This window comes from Triturus cristatus, chromosome 3_2 (genome assembly GCF_964204655.1).
Source record: "Triturus cristatus chromosome 3_2, aTriCri1.1, whole genome shotgun sequence".
NCBI lineage: Eukaryota > Metazoa > Chordata > Amphibia > Caudata > Salamandridae > Triturus > Triturus cristatus.
The window spans coordinates 230,110,073-230,133,356 of NC_140584.1; the positions used below are offsets into that span (position 1 = coordinate 230,110,073).

The 23,284-nt window shown below is 40.0% G+C and overlaps 1 protein-coding gene across 1 annotated transcript in view; it reads right to left on the reverse strand.

The window, feature by feature from the left end:
• The window catches only part of LRP1B (LDL receptor related protein 1B), a 3,634,433-nt gene that overhangs the window by 1,129,012 nt on the left and 2,482,137 nt on the right, over positions 1-23,284 (reverse strand). The window contains exons 36-41 of the mRNA XM_085647014.1: positions 21,522-21,656; positions 12,448-12,577; positions 11,734-11,860; positions 11,415-11,566; positions 10,993-11,117; positions 4,937-5,308 (exon numbers count right to left, since the gene is read on the reverse strand). Of these exons, the coding sequence (XP_085503140.1) occupies positions 4,937-5,308; positions 10,993-11,117; positions 11,415-11,566; positions 11,734-11,860; positions 12,448-12,577; positions 21,522-21,656 (1,041 nt within the window). The remainder of the gene's footprint in view (positions 1-4,936; positions 5,309-10,992; positions 11,118-11,414; positions 11,567-11,733; positions 11,861-12,447; positions 12,578-21,521; positions 21,657-23,284) is intronic.

Sequence of the window (23,284 nt, forward strand, 5' to 3'; positions counted from 1 at the left end):
TGTCCACAGTACACATTATGCATCGCAATTTTTGAAAGGGTGGTGATATTACAATTGTAAAGTTATGTCTTCAGGGTCATTATTACATTTTTTTCTTAGCTGAATATAGAAATACAAATAATAAATTCCTAATTTATATTGGTATACTTAAAAGAGGTGACATGTTTTGCTAAGAAAATGGGTCAATATTATGTATTCTTGGACACTCTGTTTGCTAGGCAAAGATGCCTTCCTGTTCATGATGGCTTCAAATGACCTTGGTTGCTTTTTCAATGCCTGTAAGTTAGCTAAAATGTTTACTTAATCATGTATTTTGGTTATAGCTAATGTTTTGCAATCTGAGGGTAAGATTTTCAATAATTTAGGAGGAAATACGTAAAAGCTTTTTCCCACCCTTTTATTTATATTAATATTTATATTGTTATACAGATTTGTGAGTATGCCATTTAGATTATAGGCATTTTAGAATTAGCCCTACTGCTAGCTAATGAAGGAGGATTATTCACTAACTAGGTTTTGTAATTTACAAAGTAGTGATATACTAGCACTACTCACTTACAACAAAATGCTATTCATAAGCAATGGGCAGAGACCTCTGTTTCCCCTAACTTTTCTGTGGATGTGCTCTGCCAAAGTGTTGGAGATTACTGTGCATGTATTCAAGTGTAAATGTGGGCGAGTCAAGTGGAGTGGCTGCAAATTGGGAGGGGTAAGAATAGGTTTAGAGGGGGCACATGCTAATACAAACACACAACTAAAAAAGAGAATGTACATTAATATTTACAGCCTGCTCTTTAGAAGTTACTACAGCTTGAAAAGTCACAAAAGTAAATGTACTTCAGCCTAGCCTTAGAGTAACTCTGGCATCATGCATAGCCAGTCACAGGTACTGCTACTAACTCCCACAGAAAGTAAGGGAGATTGTGGCCTAATGTAACACTTCATAACAAATAACATTAAATGTATTTCTTTATTTCAACTTCTAAATTAAATACCAATATAATTATTTTTGTGCTGAAGTGTTAAGTTAAAAATAAATTGTATCATAATTTCAAAATTGAATAATTTGCTTACTCAAAATAATAATAAACATTTAAACTTATAACTGTACATTAAAATATTTAAATCGGTACAAGAACACATACCTTCTAATCAAACCTATTGATTTTTAAATATTAAAATGGCAGTGAGTTTTTAACCTTGTGACTAAAAATTGATATTTATACATTAAACCCTTATACTGCATTTATATACTTATTAAATAAATGTTCAATTTAATGTGTTAATATGCTGTATACTAGCTCTATGTTAAACATGATTATTTTAAAGTTACATATTCTTAACTTTTTTAAAGTATTGTTGCAGGGATTCTGCACATATACAGAACTACGCGGCAGGAAACCGGGACCTCAGTGTATAGTGGTGTACCAACAACCCAACTTAGTGCTCGGATCCCCTATCCGACTAGCTATAGTGTCTAATTAATACTCTCTATTACAGTGCTGCTACCAATGATTAGACATCCTAGAACATGTAACTCAGACTCTCTCAGCAATCGCGGGAGCAAGAACACTCTTTCGCCAACTCACTCATACTTGTCCACAACATGAGTAATCAGAGATACTGTATAGTTTAGAATGTTTATTTTAACTAACGTGCTCTATAATGCAGTACACAAGCCAATACTAGCAGCAATATGCATAAACTCAATATAGTGAACATTGTTAGAATTCCATAAAATATGAACGGGATAACAATATATAAAGCCAGTGGGAAAAAGACCTACTGTTCTTTGCCACCCTCCCCATCCTAGGAACTAATTTATAATAATTATAGAAGACCTCTGGGCTTTGTCAGGGGGACCCCATACCTCCAGGTTCAGATGCAAGGGTTTACATCACTGGACAAACACAGCTCTTCTTTTTCTGAAAGATTTTCTCCAAGTGTCTAACATGCATGCAATGCCATATTAAAAGCACTCGATTTTCAGTAGTGCAGCTGTGGTAGTATTATGACTAGCCTGCGTGGGACTCACAAAAGCAAATTAACAGATCACATTGTTTTTCGACCTTGAACACGCTGTGCAGACAGAGCACACAGAGTACAGCAAGCAAAGTGAAAGGTAGACGGTTCCCATGTGAGCGGGCACAAGAAGTGGATTTACGAAAACAAAATCATGTAGAAACGTATGCAAAAAGCGGCAACATGACAGCCAAGCTTATGCTAACCTAGCAATGTATGCAGTGAACCCATAACCTCACTACAGTATTAATGCATTGTATTGCTTTTCTCTACAGTTTACCTTAGGGAGATCTCCACCCCAGTGAAAGAATCTCCGCCAACATCTGAAAAGTTAGAAATAGTAACTTTACGCTTATAACTTCCACCATAGATGTTTACACTTCCTGATTACAGGGTTGGAGACATGCACGTATGTGTAAATGTAAATATACATTTCTCTCAAATTTCATCTGAAAATATAACCCAGTGTGCAAAAAAGTACAACATTTGGAAAATGTCCTCTAAATCATGTGATTTTATGGATAATCCCCTGTTTCAAAGTTATACAATAACTATTCATAATCTAATTATCTTAAGCACATTTTAAGTATGCAAAGATTCCTTCATACCCATGTTTCATTCAATCCACTTTATCAAATTAACTGATACATGTTTGATACACGATGAAACATCATTAAAAGCTTAAATTTAGTGGATAGCTCTAGGTATCACCTGCTTTTGGATGATCAACAAACACTATCGGCCTCATTGCGATGTCTGGCAGAAACCTTCCGACCGACACTGTCTCAGAATCGGGAACCAATGGACTCGAGGTTGGTTGTTCTTCCCGACAGATTATGATGTGACCGAGTCCCTTTGTTTCTTATGAGAGCCTGTGGTCCGTCTGACAACACAGGCTCCTATGGGGAAATGAGGTGTGTGTGTAAAACCCTGCACCCTGTCGCGGGCACACCAAGGTGCCTAGCACACAGTGCAGGAGGGTCCCTTAAGGTCCCCTTGGCTCCCCACCATAGGCCACAGGATGAAGGGGGACCTCCTATAGGCCCCAAAGGTCACTTTCCAACAACCTTTTCATGTCGGACAAGCTGACTCGGAAAGCCTGTTGGAAACTGACATAATAATCGCTCGTTCGGAAAGCTAGTTCATAGAGTTTTATGATGCGGGTCTTACCGACATGAATTCTCAGAGATCAGGTCAGAACTGATTCAGAAAGACAGTGCAGTTTACAATCCGACCGCGAACATCGTAATCAGTCGGTCTGACTGTAAACCGACCGAGTCGGTCAGAAGGATTCCGATGCGGTCTAGGGGAATCCAAATGTCGAGAGGAGGCTTTCCGCTCGACATCGTAATCAGCCCATATGTATCCCTGATGGGCGTAACTGTAGTAGGGTGAAATGGATGTATCAGTATACTAAGTTTGTAAACTAGCTATTGGGGCAAAAAATCTCACATGAAAATTTGGCACCTGTTTCTATTTTTTCCTATTTTGAGCCATACATTTTTTATTCCAATGACCAGTTTCTTTTGGAAAACTTTGATTGACCTATACAAATGACCCCATATTGAATTCAGGATTTTGTCCGCTTTTGAGACGTTTATAGCCTTCTGGGTTCACTCAAATGTTTCACACTTGTTTGTACCACAAACTACAAGTAAGTACCAAAATATAAAAAACGACCACCACCTAGAAATTGATTTAACTGTGAGAATTTTCTTTTTGTACAACGCTACTTTTTCCTGAAATCTAGAAGAATGGTGGATACTCTGCTTCCATATACTTCACATTTGGTCATAAGCAATTGCCAATTCACAGTTTAATTATCAGCTGTGTTTTTACAGGGTGTGAAAAGTATGGAAAAGGTAGGAAATAAAAAAAAAATGCAAATGTGAAAAAACTGAAATGTATATCTTCAGCCAGCATAGTTTCAAATTGTGCCCAACCTCTAGTTTCTAACTGCTTTTTGGAAACAGCAGCACATGCATTTTGGATTATTTAAAATGTGCCTCTTTCATTATTAAATGTTACATTAAAAAGGATCCTGTAACACGAAACACACTGAAATAAATAATGTTGGTGTCAACAAATAGCACAAGGTTTGACAAAATGAAAAACTCTTGGCTAAGCTCTCCTCAGTGAATATTTAGCTTACCATGACGAGATTAAACTGCTAATTCAAGAACTGCTAGGCAATTAAAGGGTTTTAAAACATTGCTCCACACTCAAAAATCATGAAACTAGCACCATCGTACACTTGATTTAATATTGACAAAAACAATAAATGAACTTTTGGAAGTACAAACACATACCATTGAAATGGTTAAATAAGTCTTGGGTGCTTCTAATAACTGACTAAAACAAAAAAACAAGCCATTTTTTTGTATTTCTTGTTCACATGTATTTTTACGCTATAATTGGATGTCTTCTAATAATAGAACATATGGCGGTTAATAATATTTTATTGAAATAGGATTTATCCTAGCTCCCGTCCAACAATTTTACTGTTTACTAAACGCTACTGATTTCTACCTACTCTGAAATAGACACCCTTAGCAGCTAATACTTCCCGAGTTGCAAGTAATTAACAGCTAGCACATGTTTAAGTTATCTGTAACTCTAAGGCTCAATGGATCCAGTACTACTGATATATGTAAACCTGGTCTCAAACAGTGAGCTCAAATTAGTTCAATTGGCAACGAGAAAATCTATTAATTACATCAAAAAACATAGAAGACAATGGTTACAAGTCACAATCAGCCTTCTAATTAATGTATGTAGAAATTGGCTGCATCATTTTTGGAATTGAAAGATTTCCTAAAAGATTATAAGAAATTAAGCACCAATTCATTAAGATAATACTTTTATGATAATCACATCATTTTTCATTTTTTGTTATGATTTGTAAGCAACTTACTTTCAACTATGACTTGTCTGCCCGACCAATCATCTTCAATCATCTGTATGTTCCCAAAGTGTGCATCGCTGTAGAAGATGCGGCTGGTGTTCCGTTCCATAGTGCGGTATTCAAATGCCAGGGCAATCACATTCTTTATATGACTGGGGTTCTCATATGGCCTTATAGGAGAATTTAAGTCAGTTTCATCTGAGAGATGGATACTTTTCAGGATAGTTCTCCCCGAGTAAAGCAAATATCCCAGGTGCTGAAGGCAATTCAAACCATCTGGTGCAAGGTAGCCATGTGCACATGCACACCTTCTCTGTGCCTTTCCACGGTAGAGACAGAGTTGTTGGCAGCCCCCATTGTTTTTCATACAGACATTGGTACCTGTGGGGAGAAATGATTGTAGTTTTTTGTAGTAATTGCAAAATATCATTGTAATGAACTTTTTATGTTGCGTTTTTGGGCCATTCAGATCTTAAGGTAAATTATCTCTTCACGTTGCATCCATTAAAGTAACGGTATACAACTGAAGTTACAGTTATTGAATGATTTCATTCCTTACATCATATACTTTCAAAGCTCGATAAATAGTGTCTTTAATTAAATTATCTTATCAAATCAATTATATAATGTAGCACAGGGGATTCAAATAGTTCCATTTTAAGATTATGTTCTCGTAGCTTCTCCTAGTAGCCTCCACAGGATCATGAATTGTTGCATAAAACAAAATGCTATTTTAGCAAAACATTGAAGTGACACTATCAAATTATTTAAAGGGTGCAAACTTTCAGTCCTTGTAAATGAAGCTTACAGAGCAGTTTTCATTTTCTGAAACTTAGTGGATAGTCAAATTGTAAAGTTCTTTTGGAAACACAAGTATAACTCAGCGCACAAAGTTTGCTTTTGTGTCTCCAAGCTACAAATATTTTAATGCACAAACTGCTATATATTTACAGAGGATGGATTTGTGTCAATATATTGTGTATAGCCATAGTAATAAAGTATGACAGAAGAGATCTTCTGTTGTCAAAACATGTCAACTGTATGTCTCTGCAGTCCACAAAGTGTTTGTCTTCATTTTTATGTGCAAATTCCCCTTGCAAATGATTTAATCCTGAAGCCACTGAACGTGTTTCCAATACAGAAAATTGGTTGCTATAAACACCATACCTGTGAAAGTAAAGAATGAATGCCACGCTGCAGCACGCTGTGTTTATTTAGGAAACTCTCAGATGTCTTCAAGTAGAGCAAGAAATAATGGTCCTAGTACTAATTTATGGTCTTGAAAGGGATGCATAGTCATTGGTCAGGATACTACTCCCTCCCATTGGCAGCTGGGTATTTGTTGAAACCATCAAGTAGCTGTGCGGAGATTTTACAGCCAGTCTAGGTGCCAATCTCCGCTGACTTTTGGAGTGGATTTGGAGAACTGATGACTTATGAAATTACATAATTTATGATAGCACTGTGCATGGCGAGGGCACAAGTTATAGTTACTTTGGGGCTTGTTTTATAGTTTACAAAGTAGCTGCTAACTACCATAGTAATTTTCTAGCTTATTTTGTCCAGCCTATGTCCAGATAATGGGTGTAAGTGTTTACAAAATGCATGTACTCCTAACGCATCATATGTGTGTAGAGGTATTTAACATGTTATAAATGTTTGTATTGAAGAGTAATGGTGACAGTTGATGACTTGTATACAGCGTGTTCTAAACAAGTTTTTGGTACTGCAGAAAATGTTGCCAGCAGGGCAAAGATTCTATGTAAAACATACTATTATAATCTGCCTTGAATTATTAGACAAATTCATCTCCACGTGACAATTGCTACTCAACATAGAACCCATGTACATGCGCTTATTTTGCTTCAGAAGATGGGCTATATGTAAAGTTTTCACCACAGTATGAAGGTTGCAAGTAGTATGATCTTTAGTATCTTCAGACCTTGGGTATTTTAAGTGAATAGTCACTCTTTGGACAGGTTTTGCATAGAGTGTACATTGTTCTGGTATATGCCGTTTAATACTCGGTGGTGTATTTCTCATGAGAGTTTCACTGTCTGCAAACAGTGTGGTACAGAGTAAACTCTCTCCATAGAGTGAACAATGTTAACTGTTCCCACTTCTCTACTTATAATCACTTAATTTCTCAATGTGGGTTTAATGACTGTCAGGGGTTAGATACAGGTAAGGACTGTCCATAATATGGCCTTAGTTATGTAACAGGGCTTCAGTATCTGGAGAAACTTGGTTTTCCCTGAACAGTTCCATACAGATTGATCACAGTGTGCAGGATAGGTTACCGTTTCATCTGTGGTCCATGGTCAACATGACCTCAGCTTACCACGTACCATATGGTATAAGGTCAATGTTGCAAATAGAACTAGCTTCCTATAGGGGCTGTATGTTTGAGAGCAGTAATGATGCTTCATATTATTCTGAACTATTTTGCACTTTACTTTCATAGCTTTCATTGAACAATGTGTACAAAAGAAGCTTGAATGATGTCATCAGTGATGTCATCAGTGATGTCATCAATGATGACATTGGAGTTGCCATCAGTGATGTCATAGACCATGTCATGAGTGATGTAATATGTGAGTTCATAAGCAGTGCACGGTGCAGGCACTAGGTATAGTTGCTTTGCTAATTATAAATGCCAAATGTCTGTGTTGTTTTTAGTTCAAAACACTAATGTTGTCACTGACATATTTATCTAACTATAACATTAGTTTGACCACTGTTTTCTTCAGTAAATGTTTAGTTTTTTTAACATAAAGTAACATTTTCTTAACATATGTAAAACCAACCCCCACTGTGCATGCCCATCGTCCTTGACAAGGTGGCCCCCCTTTCCTCCGCTTTATTAGGCCCTGAGAACCCTAACCCGTGGATGCTTTTTTTAAGGGTATGGGGGGACGAGTGGCTCCCCTCTCTGAACCTCATTAGGCACTGGGTACCCCATTACCCGGGGTCACTACCAAAATTAAAAGGGAGGGAGGCCATGCAGTCCCACTTCCCCAAGCCTTTTACAGCCCCAAGGACCCCATTGATAGGGGTCCGCCCTACTAAAGTTCAGTGCCCTGGTGCCCAGCCTAGGCACACACCATCCATTTACTGGGAGCCACAGCGGGAGGCCCAGGGCATCTGCGGCCTCAGTCGGCACTCTGCACTCCAAAGGAGCTGGCATTGCTGCCACCTGCAGGGAGCAGCTACTAATGCTGCTTCCTCCGGGCGGAAGCAATATTTTTATCTGTTTCACTGCCTGCTTCAGTGCAGGCAGGGAAACAGATCACAACTCTGCTCCCAGCTGGCGGAATCCTTTTTAAATTTCCCGTCCTCTGGGAGCAGACTTTGACTTTTCTCCCGCATGGTGGGAGACTGAAAAAAATGCTTCGGCCAAGTGGGAGCAAACACAAATGTCCCTGCTCATAACAGTTTGGGCAGGGAAACTGCTATGTCTTCCAGGGAAGGCATCCCGGGACATAGCTAGTGAGCTGGTCCCGGGGGATGGGGTCCCCAGGGCCATAGAAGGCATATGTCTCCCGTCCCCTAAAATTGTAAATAGCCACCCTGGGGGATAGGGTGCCTTGAATAAAGAAATCTTTCTCAGGGGAGGGGCTCCCTAGGTCCTCCAGAGGCTTGAGGATGGTGGTTGTGTGGCCCACCTCCCCTTCTACGCAAATTTCAGCCCGGGTGGTAAGCTCTCTGGGGCTATTAGTGACTCAATGATGTGGGCCATGCAGCCACCTCCTCCTTTTTTCTTGGTTTTGGCCCCCAGGGGGGATTTCCGAGAGGTCTTTAAAGGCTCATTATTGAATACGGCCCACCCCGGGGCTTAGAAGTAATGAATGTGGTGCCTGACGCCGTTCTTTTTAACCCATTGGAGTCCCACGGGATTGCAGCTGCATCTAGTATAAAAACTCAGGGGTGATGTATTATTATTTCATGCAGCGCAGTTATCTACCTTACTGTGCTGTGAAAGGCAAAGGGCAAGAATGCCCCGTATTTAACATGATATGGTGCATTACTGTCCTTCCCTTGTGCTGGGCACATTGTGCTGCCTAGCTCCAGCGCAGACACCCTTGCGCCGTAGTGCAAAGGTGCCAGCATTGGAGACAGAATTGTTTTGTGCAGGAAGGGGCACCTTGGGCATTTTCCTCTTTCTATGTGTGCTACAGTATGCAGCACACATAGAAAGAAGAAAACATTTGGAGAAATGCTATGCTATGTTATGCCACACCTAAGAAGGCCTAGCATTTTGATGCATTCCCATGTCTACCTGGTAAATCTAGAATGCGTCAAAATCCATGGGTGGATGCAAGGTAACACGCATATTCCACCCATGGAACACCTCCCTTGGGCAGAGTAATGCAACGCAGTGATTTGTGCTGCGTTGCAGTACTCTAGATTTAATAAGCCACGTACGGCCACGCATGGTGGCCTTTCGTTTGATAAATCTGACTCGGAAGTTGCGTCACCCTTGTCGCACCTTGCGTGGCGCAAGGGCTATGCAACTTGTTGATAAATCTGCCCCTAAATTCTTCTGATAGAGAAGTTGTAGAACATTTATGAGTCTGTTAATTTGGAAAAAGTAATGTTGACTACTGTGTTTACCATTGGCTGAAAAGAACCCTCTGCATCAAGTAGGAAGCCACCATGCTAAACCTTCTTGTTCAAAGTCAGTTTCAGTCCAAAGATGTGGGGGATGTCGAAGGTCATCATCGTGGACCTAAGCTTAGCTACTAGGGGGCAGATTTATGAGGCCCTTGCGCCTCATTTACGCCGCCGTTGCGTCACTTTTGTGACGCAGCGGCGGCGCAAATCCTGCGCCATGGTGCGGGGTATTCATAACGTGACGCATCTGGGAGATGCGTCACGTTGTGAAGCTCTGCGCCACATATAGGCGTTCCGGCGCGGGGGGGGCGTTCCGGCGCAGGAACGCCTCCTAAAAGTGGCTGAGTGAAATCTACAAGATTTCACTCAGTCACTGTTGAGCCCATGCTGCGTCAAAACCCTGCGCCTGCTTGAAGCAGGCGTAAGGATTGACGCAGCATTGTGCAGATAGGGCACCCCAGAGCCTTGCTGGAGCTGCGTCGCGCTTGCGACGCAACTCCAGCAATGCGCCACTTTTACGGCACAGATGCGTGACGCATCTGTGCCGTTTTTGCCCCATGGTGCGCCGCATTATAAATGCGGCGCATCCATGATGGCGGAGCTGGGGCGCAAAATAACTGGCGCATCCCTGCTGATATGCAGGGATGCGCCAGTTATTATAAATCTGCCCCTAGAGGTATATGGAAACTCTTTGGAAACTTTCCGTTTTTATTATTCATTTCATGAAAACTGAGGCACAAATATTTGAAAGTTTACATTTTGTGCTGGTTACTTTTCTGTAAACTGTACGTATCGGTAAACTACAAGATATAATTTTGAATCATGGAATGGTGAGATAAGCCTTGCCTGCTTCAGAGGGCAACGCCTGTGAGTTTCTTAACTAAACACTGATAATTTAAGTTCTACATAACACAACACCTTTATAAGTGTTTTGTGTTACTGATTGATAACCATTTTTGCATGAGTCAAACTTGTATATATAGACACTTTTTATATTTAGAAATAGCAGGTATTGATACTTGATATTATTTACATTCAAGCCAAATAATTAAGCAATTTGAGTCATTAAGCTAAAAAAGAACGTCTGCTTGTCTTTTCGATAACCACAGTCGTACCTTAAAACGTGTGCAATAGCAAGACACTTTTCTAACATACATTTTCCCAGAAATATGATTTCATAAGATAGATTCAACCAAAAATGTATTACTGTTGTTCAAATAAACACCATATAAAGTATCAACCTATTTTCTGAGTCAATGACGTTCTCTAGTGCACAGCAGGATTTACTGTCAATAATAAAACAGATACCACGCTCACTAGAGCGGCATGAACTCTGCTGCAGGTTTGCAGCGCGCGCCAAAAATGCTGAATATTTAAACTTGCATGGGTCGAGGGGGTGCATGGACATAAAGACTAAAGAATAATTCATAACATCAGGAGGACGCGCTAACCTTTCTCTCGCGCCCTGTTGAAGACTTTTACGTCTTTCAAGTTAATTCCGAGTCCCGTTCTCATCGTCACAGCGTCTGTGGCGTCGTTCTTGTGGCCTCTCCGAATGGAGCCGTTGGCATGCGCCCTGGCAAAGAAGAAATGTTCAAGATTTACCGATCAACAACTCTCAGCTAATTAACGCGAGACAAGTCATTGAAAGTGGTAAGGCAGCTGGCCACACAAAAGGTGACGGAGCCTCTTCGGTCTGCGACATTGATATGCGTTAGCTCTGAATATCGAAATTGCCTTTTCTGTGGAAATTACATGGTTCTCTGAGAACCTTAGTGTGACCTTGCGAAAGCGTGTCTAATCCTACAAGGGTGAAGCAGCTGGTGCTGAAATAACATTTTGAGACTCAAATACTTATGGAAAAATAAATTACCTGTCAGACCAGTAGATGTAAGCCCCGAAGACTACGACTGAAAACATATCCACGTTGCTCCCTGACAGCACAATCTCCCGGTTCCCTCCAGTCTCAAGGTCGATTCTTTCTATCTTGTCTGTGCGGGCATCACACCAGTATAATTTATCTTCCTAGGGATCAATTGCAAAGGGAAACCTTACGAGCCATTCTTTGTCGAAAAGTAGTGTTAAGAGACAGACAATTATCGAAAAGTAAACTGAACAATACAGCTGGTTATAATATGCAACTTCAAACAATCCTCTACATGAAAAAATAAAATAAAATAGGAGAAACCTACCTCATAGTCCAAGGTGATGCCGTTTGGCCACGCAATGCCCGTGTTTACAAGTGCGACTTTGTCTGATCCGTCCAGGAGCGCTTTGCCAATGCATGGATTCTGCCCCCATTCAGTCCAGAACAAGTACCTGAAAGAGTTTGAAAAAATCCACAAATCAAATTTGTGATAGAACTTTTGTATTAACAGCACTCTGGCTCTAAGGAGATATCCTGATCGTTGTATGAAATTCATGCAAAATTACAGATATCAGCAATAAAGGAAATATGCAAGAAATTGCACCCCAGAATGTTTACAAGATTGCAAACCTCTTAGCAAACTTCAGTTCTGCAAGAAATGGAGAGGTATTTATTCAACATGTGTCTTAAGTACTTCAGGCCCCAAGTCACATGAATTATTCCACCCTGCACACAGAGAACTGCAGACATTAGTTCTTTTGCGCTTTTGAAGTCAATAGCCCTATGATATTAAGCAAATTATGTCTCCCTTTCTTTAATAAGGAATACAACCATGAAGATCTTCCGTCAAAACTTTATCTGATACTCATTTGTAGAACAACACCATTGATAAAAATGTTGCAAAAAGCCGATTTCTTAAAATGTTTGCGTACCCCACTGCAAGAGTAAAACTGCATGATGAGACATTGACTTTCATCAGCAAAATGCTAGTATATATTACTAATAACTTAGGCCAATGAGAAGGTAGAATTGAAATTACCCTTTTTCTGGATGCACGGCGATAGCTCTCGGCTGGTCGATACCCTGCGATATAACTACATATCGGAAGGAACCATTGAGTCTTGCCACTTCAATTAAATTGAAGCCATGATCAGTCCAATATATATTGCCTGGAATAAAATGGAAAATCTGCATTGTTAGATTGGATCTCAACATAGGAAACTCTAATAAAGATGACACGCATTTCTGAACAGAGGAGCAAATTTATGAGAGGAGTTGCGTCACTCTTGCATCACGCAATGTGGTGCAAGAGTGATGCAAGTGAAAAATGCAATTTATGAAGCCGTACAAGGCTACCTTGCGTGGCCCTGAGTGGTTCCATAAATCAGAAATAATGCAACGTAGTACAAATCACTGCATTGCGTTACTCTGCTCTGGGAAGGCATTCCATTGGCTTTGTGTGGTTCTCCCCACGCAACCCAAAATGGATTTTGACACGTTTCCAGAATTACCATCAATGGAAGACCTGAGAATGTGCCAAAAAGATACGCCATCTCAGGGGAGGCGTAACAAGCAGAAATATCTCCTTGTTACTTCCTTTTTCTATGTGAGCAGCATTCTGCAGCACACATAGAAAGAAGGATATGCCTCAGGGGATTGTTTTTGTGCAGAAAGGTGGCTCTTCCTGCACAAAAACAATCCTCCTTACAATGTAGGCATGTTTTGCACCATGATGCAAGGGTGCCTGCGTTGGATCTCAGCAGCCAAAACAGTGTCAGCACAAGGACAAAGACAGGAATGCACCGTATTCTTTTAAATACAGCAAATTCCTGCCCTTTTCATGTCACGCAGCGCGGGAAGGTGACTTGCTATAATGCGCTGCATCGTTTTCTAGTAAGTATGCCCCAGAATTTATAAGCGCATTTTATAAGTAATTAATTGATCTACTCATCAATGCATTTAATACGATGCAATGCAATAATCAATTCACCAATGCTCTTGTTTTGTGTCACTAAAAGTCTTGAACGCCCAAGTAAAAATTAAAATGATTTTCATTGAGGTGTGTCTATGTACATCATCTAAACATTTATTATGATGTTCACATTTCTGAAACAATACATTTTAGGTGACACCGAAATTTAGAGCTCCATTTGCAAAATTGAATAACAAAACTTAAACACACAAACAAAACATTCCCTTGTTAGCATCGTCCATAGCCAGGCAAGCCCTGCAGCTTCTTGGATATTAATAAAGCTAGCCCGATGACTAAGCAGACTAAAATATAAAGTACAGCTGAGGCTCATAGGCTGAACAAAAGGGTCTTGGTCAGCTCTCTTCTCAACCCTTTGTAACAATTGCACCATAATAAAAAGTGGGGCAAATCGCTAGTCCTTCCAATATCCTCCTACTAGAAAAACTGGTACTAATTTGAATGACTCTAAGTCTATTTCAAATGCATTTCCTAGCATATGGAATGTAAATATTTGTTAAGTGATTGCCCTTTTCAGGGATCCTTCACTTGAACATACAAATCCAGCACCAGTTATGGGGCTTATAAATCTGAGTGACCTACATTTTGGCCCCAGCTATAGTTACCTTAGAGTTCAAACTACTTTATTTGGTTAACATATTTCATAAAATGCCTGATTATTGAATCAATCTTTTGCTGTTTTGTTTGCTTAATTATTTGCATTTGTGCCATCTAGCTTCCGCTACTACTAAATGCCACATCTATGTTAGATTTGATCCGTTCATTGACCTAATGTAGTTCATACAGCCCTTTCCAAAATGCACAATCTTGCTTCTTCTAAAGTATATTGAAAACGTCTTAGTGAATATTAGAACATTGGAATGTTGGAAGCTCCATTGAAAACAATGGAGTGCTCCGGGCTTATAATGGCTGGTATAAGCCCGGAGCACCAACATTCCAATGTGTCTTTGTTCACAGCTCTGGCTGTGAACAAAGGCTTCAGGGAGCCTGAGGGGATTTCAATCCCCTTGCGCTCCCTGAAGGCTTTGTTTTGTTAGAACATTCTGCCCTCTAGTGGCAGAATGTTCTAATAGCCTTATAGCCCTTCGTAGCAGGGCTATACCGGCTTTTAAAGTCCCGCTGCTTTGTTAAAGTCCCTCGTCTTCGGCTCGGGCCTTTAACGCTGCAGCGGGCCTTTAACAGCCGGTATAGCCCGTTACGGCAGGCTATAATATAAAACTAGTTTTTGATACCTTGCACCACTCTGGTAGCCAAATTCCTCATGACCCCTGCTTTAGTACAAAAGAGCAAATGCAACCAGTTGGATGCCAAATATGGCAAATCAACTATCTCCAACTAATTTGCTTCACAAAATATGCCTTTAGAAGGTGGAAGAGACTAAGATAAGGGTACACAATTACCTAACCACTCTACTTGAAGAGAAAAATATTTTTGTTCCCTCACATCAGCCTGTTCTTACTGAGACACTCATACCTGTACAGACATGTCTCACCAGTCATATAATGATCCATTGGCAATTTTGCCAATGTCAGTGTAAGAACCCCAATCTTCAACACTGAGAGGCTGTGCTAGATTGAGGAATGCCATATGAAAATAGCTTTCCCTGATCCTCGCCCTTCTCTTTCTTAATTGTCATATTCAGGACTATTCAATGACTATCTGTGCTATGACCTTTAGAGAATGTAGCTTTCCAATGAGGAAGAATCTTCTGTTCCACAATGTGGTCTGGCGCCGTGATATGTATCCATTTTAAAATTGTCTTGCAATAACTTCAAAGTGATTTAATTGGCCAATAGCAGTGGGGTCCTTTTAAATAGAATTCTCTAAAAATAGTAGAATCCTCCCAGCATTGCAAGTTTTTGGCAGAAGCCTTGCCTCTAATTGACTTTAAAAAGGAACGTTGGCCGACGGGCGCACTTAATGGGTTAAAAAGGAATATTGGCTTAATATCATAACACCACAGTCAGTGTTTGCACAACACATATTAAATCAAGGGTCTGATTTGGATTTTGGCAGATAGGATACTTTGTCACAAACATGACTGATATTTCATCCACCGTGTTACAAGCTCCATAGCAGGTACTGGAATTGTAATTTGGCATATGGAATATATGTCACATTTGTGCCGGAGTAACCCTGTCCGTTAAACTCGTAATGAGGACCTAAATTACTTTGGGACAAGCAACCTTATTGTTTTACATTGATCAAATGCAATGGAGTACCACACTCTCAGATTGACAAGAAATGTTGACTAGTCTTGTCTGATGCCTCATCATCACAGTGGCTGATCGCATTAATGGACCATTCTAACTATTTATATTATGTGTCTATCCCGAGAAGTCTGAAGGATTTCTTGCAAATAGAAGTGGCCATCCCCCAGAAACCAATGTGTTATGATGGCGCTAAAGATGCACATGACTTTTGCTTTGTTGGCACATGCTTCCATGTCCATGGGTCTGCTTGGATATCATGTGACTCACCCCAGGGTGTTGTATCGTTGAGCCTCTGGGGATAATAGTGGTAAAAAAACAATGGTTCAGGTGTGGCCAAAAGGTCCAATAATAAAGTGATCCTAATGAGAGCACTTATGGTTAGAGAGTTGAAGATTAATTATTTTAAAGGAGCAAAAAAATGTATAATGTACATAGGGACATAAGTCAGTTCATGTGAAACATTTATTTCCACAACAATAGAATTCAGGTGCTCACACAATAAGTGAAAGAGGCATGACGTGCAGAGTGATGGTGAAGTTTAAAATAACAGCAACGCATTGACAACAATTTTGGCCACACCTGAACCATTGTGTTTTTTACCGCATATTTCACCCCAGGTTCACGTATTGGGGTACCCTTGTTTTTCTTAAATCTGGGGATAATAGATCATGCCTGCAAGCTTATTGCCCCCCTGTAATGGTGTAATGTTGCAATTTCAAGCATATTTCTTCTCAGAAAATTACATAATCTTCATCAAGGATAACATTGACAAAGAGATCTGATGCTTACATTGGACTGTTAACTTATGGGGCATGGAAGAAAGATTGAACATAACAGCTGACAATCTAATATATACTACCCCTGATGACATTTCACATTTCATAGTCTTCCATTGCACGTGTAATTAACAGTCAGCCTAAGCTACCTCACATGTATTGTGTTGTTTCTTTTCAGTTTATGTTTTCAGTGACTCCCTTCTTACACCCCCAATTCATACATTACAGCCTATTGTGTATACGTTTCTTGCTACTGCCTTGCATGACTCTTGATCAAAAAGTTCTGACTCAGAGGTCTGATAAGGCTTGGCATTATGATATTCCTGTGTTTCTAAATATAATGGATTATGCATAAACATTTATGTTTTAATGTGTTTTGCTAATATTGATTAGATAATTCGACTGGTTCTTGCACAATGTTTTTACACTTCTGGTGATTCTCTTGATTCTCTCTGTAGGAAGTTATTGGGCTTGCCTGCTATTCGGATCCCATAAACAGAGAATCCAGGAATGTTGATTTTAACTGCAACGGTGATGGCATGAAGTATTCCTATTTTCCAACTCAGGACTCATTTACACTTTTCTTACGTTTTCATCATTATGAATGACTATGTGCCATTTCTCTTCTATGTCTGGTCATCTTTACCTTCATCCCCCATCAAGTTAGAGCATTCCACCAGATTTTACCCTTCTTGGAACCGGAACACAACAGGAAACACAGACTGGTTTACCTGAAGTTCCTTATGTGATTATTAAAATCTCTGGTTTACTTTAGTTGGGTGATTGACACATTGTATATGACTTCCACCCACTTGACATACAGTGAGATAGCTGCAACTTTAGCAGAGCCTGCAGAAAGGCATCTTCCCAAGAATATGGATCAGTTAAATCTCTGTGTGCAATTTAAACATTAATTCAAACTATCTACCAGCACTAGTTTCGAAACATAATGTTTCTACTGTATACTAACATCTCTGTATTCCTAAGATGCTCTTTCTCCCTATATGAATGTGACAAATTTATCAGGCTTCCCATTTCTACCAGCTGGATGTGCTGAGGTCAGAATATGTCACAAGTGGGCCAACAGTCAAGAGAAAGTCAAGGATTATTTCAGAGCGTAATGCTTGAGAAAATTATGTTCCCTTATCATCAGAGACACAAACTAAAAGCTGGTTGGCAGACTGCACAATATACAGTTGTGCCAAACATTACAGAAATGTTAAAAGGGTTCATCATTTCACCAATGCTTTCTGCTAATCAGGATAAGACGGGTCATTCAGAAACTGTCAGCATTTTAGGGGATGCAACCACACCTGTGGATTAAAGTAAACAGTAAAGATAGATCTATATATATGCTTTCATTATATTTAATTACTTGTCTTTAGTAGCTTCAACAGCTGTATCCGCATAGGTGTCATGCTCTACACTTCAATTTCCGATGTACTTTAAACTGCTTTTATCTGTGCAATGTGTCAACGAAGAATTAGTTCTCACAAGCATGTCTACCTCATAATCCTCCTGCAGCTTTACCAAGACAGATATGTGCTATAATTCTCTGCATGGATTACTTAATAAGTGATCCATATCAAACTTGTTCTAAAAAATGTAAGCTTCATCTTGTGTGGGGCCACTTCATTTGATTATTTTGACATGCTCTGAAAGTAATCAAGCAATAAGTCAGTTTATACCAATCATAGGGAATGGTACAGCAATTAAAAATATCAGAAAGGACAAACACATGTGCAGTACATAATAATGGGGGGTATTTGTAGAGCACAAACCTTTTTTTTGGAGTGCAGTAGACACATTTTAATTGAAGGGGGATAAAGGGCTGCATTTCTTTACTCTGAAAGTGTGCAAATTACACAAGAGATGAAGAAGGTGATAAAATTGGCACATGCTTGGCTCAGTGTTCCATGATGGGGAGAGGATGGGATTGACAGAGAGGAAAAAGGATGACTGATGGAGTGGTTATGAGAAGGACCCTGGAAGCCAGTCACTAAGGGCTTGGAGAAGGAGTAAAGTGAATGTAAAGAGGTGGACATTAGGTTTTGTCGAAGTATTGCATCTTAGTAGTGAGTTTCATACTTTCATTCTGGGGAGATGTGATCCAACAGAAAAAGATGCTAATTCAGACCCCAGAAGGTGGTTTGTTATCCATCATATTTGCCATTCTCATGAGGACCTAGTGGTGCATTGAGAAATTCCCACCTGCCTGTTAGGGTTGTCTTGACATAAATGTGTTTGCTGATCTACCAGAACAACTTTAATCAAAATGGAATGCTGGGAGGGCTACCATATTAACGCAGCTTGTCCACGTTTTTTTTTACTGGTGATTGTTTCTGAAAAAGAAAACAAAATAAAGCTAATGTGCTGGAAGCTTTCTCTGCATGTGGGGACCCATTTTTCCTACCCATTTCCATTACATCTTGTATAGCAGACCTAGACGTTGAAAATCTGCCTCGTACAGCCTATCCCCCTAACACAGTAAACAACGGCAAACATGTGTCAGAAGGATTGGGCCTCATCTTCGAGTTGCAGATGGAGTTACTAGATACAGCAAGCAAGATTCTTTATACAGACATAGGACTAGGGGCCTGATTTTGATCTTGGCTGAATGGTTACTCGGTCACAACTGTGATGGATATTCCCTTCACCACAATATAAATCCCGTAGGCTATAATGAGACTTACATTTTGGCGGGCGGGATATCCATTAGAGTTGTAATGGACTAACCCGCCTGCCAAGACATAAATCAGGCCCTGAATCACAAAATAATTTTGCCTGGTGCAACTTCATGTCCTTGGTGGCAAGTTAAGGTAGAGTTTGCTTTAAACACCGTCAATCACTGCATTATAAAATCAGGATTCGGCATCTGGTAATTTGTGACAAGAACATTTGTGCACCTTTGTTTAGTGGCATTTTGTTGTAGTGGGGATGTGTTTTGTTAATTTTTTTGTGCAGGTGCATTTTATGTTTTATTATTACGTTGTGATTTTGTTGTGTTGTACTGCTGTTCTTGTGTGGCTTTCTATTTTGACTCTTTTGTCGTGATGCATTCTGTCACATTTTTTTTTTGTTAAATAGATTAGAGCATGTTATTTTGTTGTTTATTTGTTACTTTAGATATTTGAACAAATGCAGCTATATTTCCAACCAGAAGCAGCACATGCCTGGAAAGTTCCTGTGACAAGCAATCATTTACCACTGTCTAAGGTGGTAAAATAGCGCTACTCCTGCTCCTCAACTCCTTAAGACATCAGTCATCCCAGAACTGTGGCAGAGACCAGGCCTAAAGGTAGCGCTCACATTGCTCAAGCCCAATCAGAGACATTACAGTTGAGAAATACTTATCTACCTTCTTCCAAAAATAGGCTCACTTTGATTGGACCAGTTTCAGTGATTGGTAAGCTCCCTATTCCCTGATGCAGTATAAATGCAAGCTTTTTCCTGCTGGGAATACAGGATATCTTGCAGAGATGGAGTCATCACACTCAAAATGCACACATTTTCCATCTTTCTGACCAGTTTCCCCTGTGCAATTTGCAAATTTCCCAAGGTAATAACTGACAAGATGTGCAGTGGAAATATCGTGGTTTAGCAGTATGAATACAAAACGTGAAATACCATAACCAGATGCAAAGGCCGGTTTCACAAAATCCCAGTATTTCCGGCACACTCTCGATGAAGGTCACAGCATTAATGATTTTTGGTATTACAAATCAGTGTGCTTCATTTCCCATGAACCATGTCAATTCCATTACACGGAAGAGCTACCAGTAAAAGTAAGGGGCATATCAACAAGGGCTTTATCTCTGCTTTTTTGGCTTTAAAAGCCAAAAAAGCAGAGATAAAACTAGCACTCTATCAACAACAGGGTGCTAACATGCAAATTTGCATGTTAGCACCCTTTTACTCTACGCTTCCCCTTGCTTCTCTAATGAGATGCATAGGGGGCGTTCCAGAGTAAAATAATAGGAGAAATGTCGTTAAGCGACATTTCTCCCATTATCAAGAATATCGCTAACCCTGTTAGAGACAAAAAAAGCAGCGCTGACGGCGGTTAATGCTGCTTTTTCACGTCTGGTATTTTTCTGACTTAGCCCTGATATCCTACGGAAGGAGGATATCATGGCTAAGTTTGTCTGTCCCTATCAACAAGCTAACGTGAGATTATCGCTGGGTTTCCAGCGATAATCTCACGTTAGCCACTTAGCGTGAGGATTTTTATTGCTATTGAGATAAGCGTTGCTAATAGCACGCTATCTCAGCGATAAAAATTAACGCTAGCCGGCGATAATTATCCTAGCGCTAAGTGCGCTTAGCGATAATTATCGCCGGTTGTTGTTGATATGCCCCCACATGCGTATGGTGTTCGCACAACATTTTGGGGGGTGAATATTTATATGCCGCTATTCACAGAAGGGGACAGCTTGCCTTGCCCATTTCGGTAAAAATTATATTTAAATTGCTTAAAAATGTGCCAGATCAAATAAATAGCTTTGCTCCATGGCTGTGCGGTTCTTTTATTCTGCGCGTCTCTTTGAAAATTGCTTTTTGTGTCCTTCCTTTTCTATGAGATCAAAGCCTTTTATGTCTTTACATTATGTCTTCTCTATAACATGCTCGTTATCCTTATTCTAGCAGTCTTTGGCTCTTAACTCTTCATGCTCTCAATAAAAGTGGAATGCAACACCCAATTATTTAGTATATCAGGGGGACTGGTTCATGTTATTTGAGATTTAGATCAGACAAAGGATTCATTTAAACCCGCTGCACTGAAAACCTAGCAAGGATTTGGGCAAGGAAGGGTGCGCACATACACAGACTTTGAAAACTTTTCAAATGTTCACGTTCATAAAAGCACCTCTGGTTCAGCTTTACCTCGCAGATCTCTCGGGGAGACGCTTTCACGGCACGCGCAAGCAATTTTCTTCAGCATGAAAGAAATCACACCCAGAGGCAGTAAATATCAAAAAGAGTGCAGCCGGGAGCAAAGCAGAGGGTTCGCTCTCACTGTTGATATTCCTCAGGTCTATATTAATCCGGGGGGAAATCCCAGATAAAATAGGAAGGTCTTCAAAGCCTTGAAAAAAATCTGTATTTAAACAAACAATAAATAGGAACCAAGTACCAGCTATCCAGTCAACTGCAATGCCTTCCACCCTTCCTAATCCGTTTGAAATGATGTCCTCTTTCCACGTTTGGTCTCTTCTCGATCTGCTAATTTTGTTGAAGCCCATGTCTGTCCAATAAATAGTGTCGTTGCCTGTAAATTCAGAAAAGCACAATAGAAATACGTTATTTGTTATAGACAGTGTATTCATAATTAGTTCTATGCACTGAACAGTTATTATTACTTACTTGCCAAATATTTAATTCTACGACATCATGCACATCATGTAATTAATTAATGCCTCCTAAACTCACAGTTCCCACTCTCCTTCATCACTATCTATTGCACACCCACCAAACCTAATTACTGCCGAGGAGCATTATAGAATGCTTATTAGTGATAAGCAATAATGAACAAAAATATAATCACCAAGATATGACCAACGTTTGTTAATGGAGCTCTCAAACGTTCATGTCCCTCAGACTAATCTACCCTGCTTTATAGTTTTACATCCTTTTCCTTTTTAATTCTTGGCTGCAGACTGCTTTAATTGGTTGTTGGAGATGTATTACTCCCATTAGTCAGCCTATTGCTCATGATTGGACAGCTTTTGTGAGAAAGTCATCCCTTTTGCCCCGATCACTCCCATTTTCTTTGACTGATACTGGTGGTAACTGACTGGCTGCTCCAGTCGCCCTGCTAGCCAGTCCCAGGACCAGTGCTCTATTTCAAAATGTATATGGTTATCAGGTGTAATTATAATTTGCACTGACAACTTACCTGTAAGCCCCCAATATATGGTAGAGCTTGTAGGTTTTGAGGCCCAGCAGCTTTGAGGCACTTATGTGTGCACGCTGTGTTGCCTGCTGTCATTTTAAAAGTCAGTCCTGCTTTGCAAGCTGCTTTAAAATAGAAATTACATGCAAATTCCACTTTGGATTTGAAGGTACTTCCAAAGCACTCAACTACCTTGTTTTTAGATACAGGTATTCACCCCCTAGATTATACCGTAGTTGCCCCTAGGGTAGGATGCCATGTAAAAATAAGGAGGGACATTTTAAAAGATGTTTTATCTGCTGTGGTGAGCGAACAACCCCCAATTTCATTTTTTCCCCACTGTAGACTTTTAGCTCCATAGGCTAACATGGGAATAATGTAATATAGGGTATCTCTTGACAGGAGTGAGCTAACATAATATTTCAAGGACATACAATATTGGTAATGATAAATCCAACAACTTTCCACTGTTGAATGTGTAATAAGTAATACAGAAAAGTAGTGAAATAACTTGTTGTCTGTGAGCCCAAATCCAGCCATCTAGCAGCCTCTCCTGATGGGCCAGCCCTTACTAGGCTGTGCCAAGCTGCTTTGATGAGGTGATAAGTGGCCTGTACAGAAACAGCAGTTATGTGATGTGGTGGGGTGCTGCAGCTGCAGAGACCAGGCCATGAAGGGGGCTTGGTAAATCAAACTGTGCTTCAAAGAGAGTAGGACAGTAAGGCATGCCAGCCAGCCCTACTATCTCTTCCTGTATCCCCTAGCCAGATGGCATCCCTAGGAATGGAATTTACAGAAAGGCTGGAAATTGAGTGTTAAGAAAAATGAGCAACAACAGTGAGTTGGTTTAGCCAACTCTTACAATCAAGGACAGAAAATCTCCATCTTTAATTTTAAAGTGCAGTGCTTTGTGGGACAAGAAAATGCCGCACTTTGGAGGAAGTTTTCATTCTTTTGGGTAGCACACTGTACCCCATTGGTCAGGAATGCCCCTCTACTTGTCA